The sequence below is a fragment of the Plasmopara halstedii genome (genome assembly GCF_900000015.1).
Source record: "Plasmopara halstedii genome assembly, contig: Scaffold_1651, whole genome shotgun sequence".
Taxonomy (NCBI): domain Eukaryota; phylum Oomycota; class Peronosporomycetes; order Peronosporales; family Peronosporaceae; genus Plasmopara; species Plasmopara halstedii.
In genome coordinates this window covers 580,553-581,555 of record NW_020188562.1, presented here as the reverse complement: position 1 = coordinate 581,555, position 1,003 = coordinate 580,553, and the positions used below count along the sequence as shown (strand labels likewise).

At 48.8% G+C, this 1,003-nt stretch overlaps 1 protein-coding gene across 1 annotated transcript; it reads right to left on the bottom strand.

Annotated features, from left to right (window-relative positions):
- Positions 1 to 58: 58 nt before the first annotated feature.
- PHALS_01979 (uncharacterized protein) lies at positions 59 to 988 on the bottom strand (the record flags this gene model as incomplete). Its single annotated transcript, XM_024716472.1, has 3 exons — positions 59 to 79; positions 120 to 376; positions 676 to 988. 3 exons carry the CDS (start codon positions 986 to 988, stop codon positions 59 to 61), a joined length of 591 nt encoding a protein of 196 aa, XP_024582067.1.
- Between the last annotated feature and the right edge of the window lie 15 nt (positions 989 to 1,003).

Here is a 1,003-nt window from a genome sequence, read left to right as displayed (position 1 = left end):
TCCTGAATATGTCCTGTGTCGTCGGCTTCAATGACGTAAATTGGTTCTCGTAGAAGACCTACTGCAGCATGCAGCTCGGCTGCTCGCCCCCAGAATACGTATGGAACCAAGTCACGAACTTGAATATCTCTCGATTCAGCATAATGCCGGATCAGTCGATTCATGATTTGAGTAGGATCTTCCGACATAACCCACTCTTCCGAGAGATAGAGCTCCTTCAGTCTCTGTCGAAGGTTGGGCAAACGCATGACTCCTCCCTCACCTTCCAGCATCACATATTCTTGACAGACCGCTAGAATGCGTTCCTTCCAGACTTGAGCTTCCTTTTCCTCGCCATCAGAATATTCTATCTTGCCAGAGCCCGAGAATCCGCTTACTGCCGCGAAGAGAGCACTAGAAAGGCAATTGCCGATTTCTGGAACGTCAATGACTTTCAGGCTGTGCTGTTTGAGTCAATCTGTTAAGAGACTCGATGCTTGGTTCCCTCGAAGAATGCCAATCACCACGGGTTGTGAACTGGTCAAATGATCGTTCTTGGCTGTTGTTGTTTATTGGCGGTGGGAAAAATGTTCTGAATTGAGGTCTTGCTGATCTTCCTCGCCGAGACGATTTCTCGATGTTTAGTCTCTCGTTTTCTGGATTTATTGGTGAGCGGCTGGTCCAGGCGAGCCTTACGAATCCCTGTTGCACCCAACGTCCTCCCGTGATCGTTTCGATATCGCTGGCCTTGCCGAATGTTCTTGGCCTCTTCACTCTTTGCTTGAGCTACTTTCATCACAGATTGTAACTCCAGAATCGGCTCCAAGCAAGTTGGCTTTTCGCGCAAGATTTCTTCCATCGGTTTCGGAAGAGTGTCCGAGAACTTTGGCTCCTGTTTATGGAGTCCATTTAGAGTGAAGCCTTCTGTCGCGTTCCAGATACCCCTAGGGATCGGCAAACTCAGTAGAGTATTCTCATCTAGATCGTCCAGTCGTAGTGAAGCACCCATGTCGACGTCATTGCG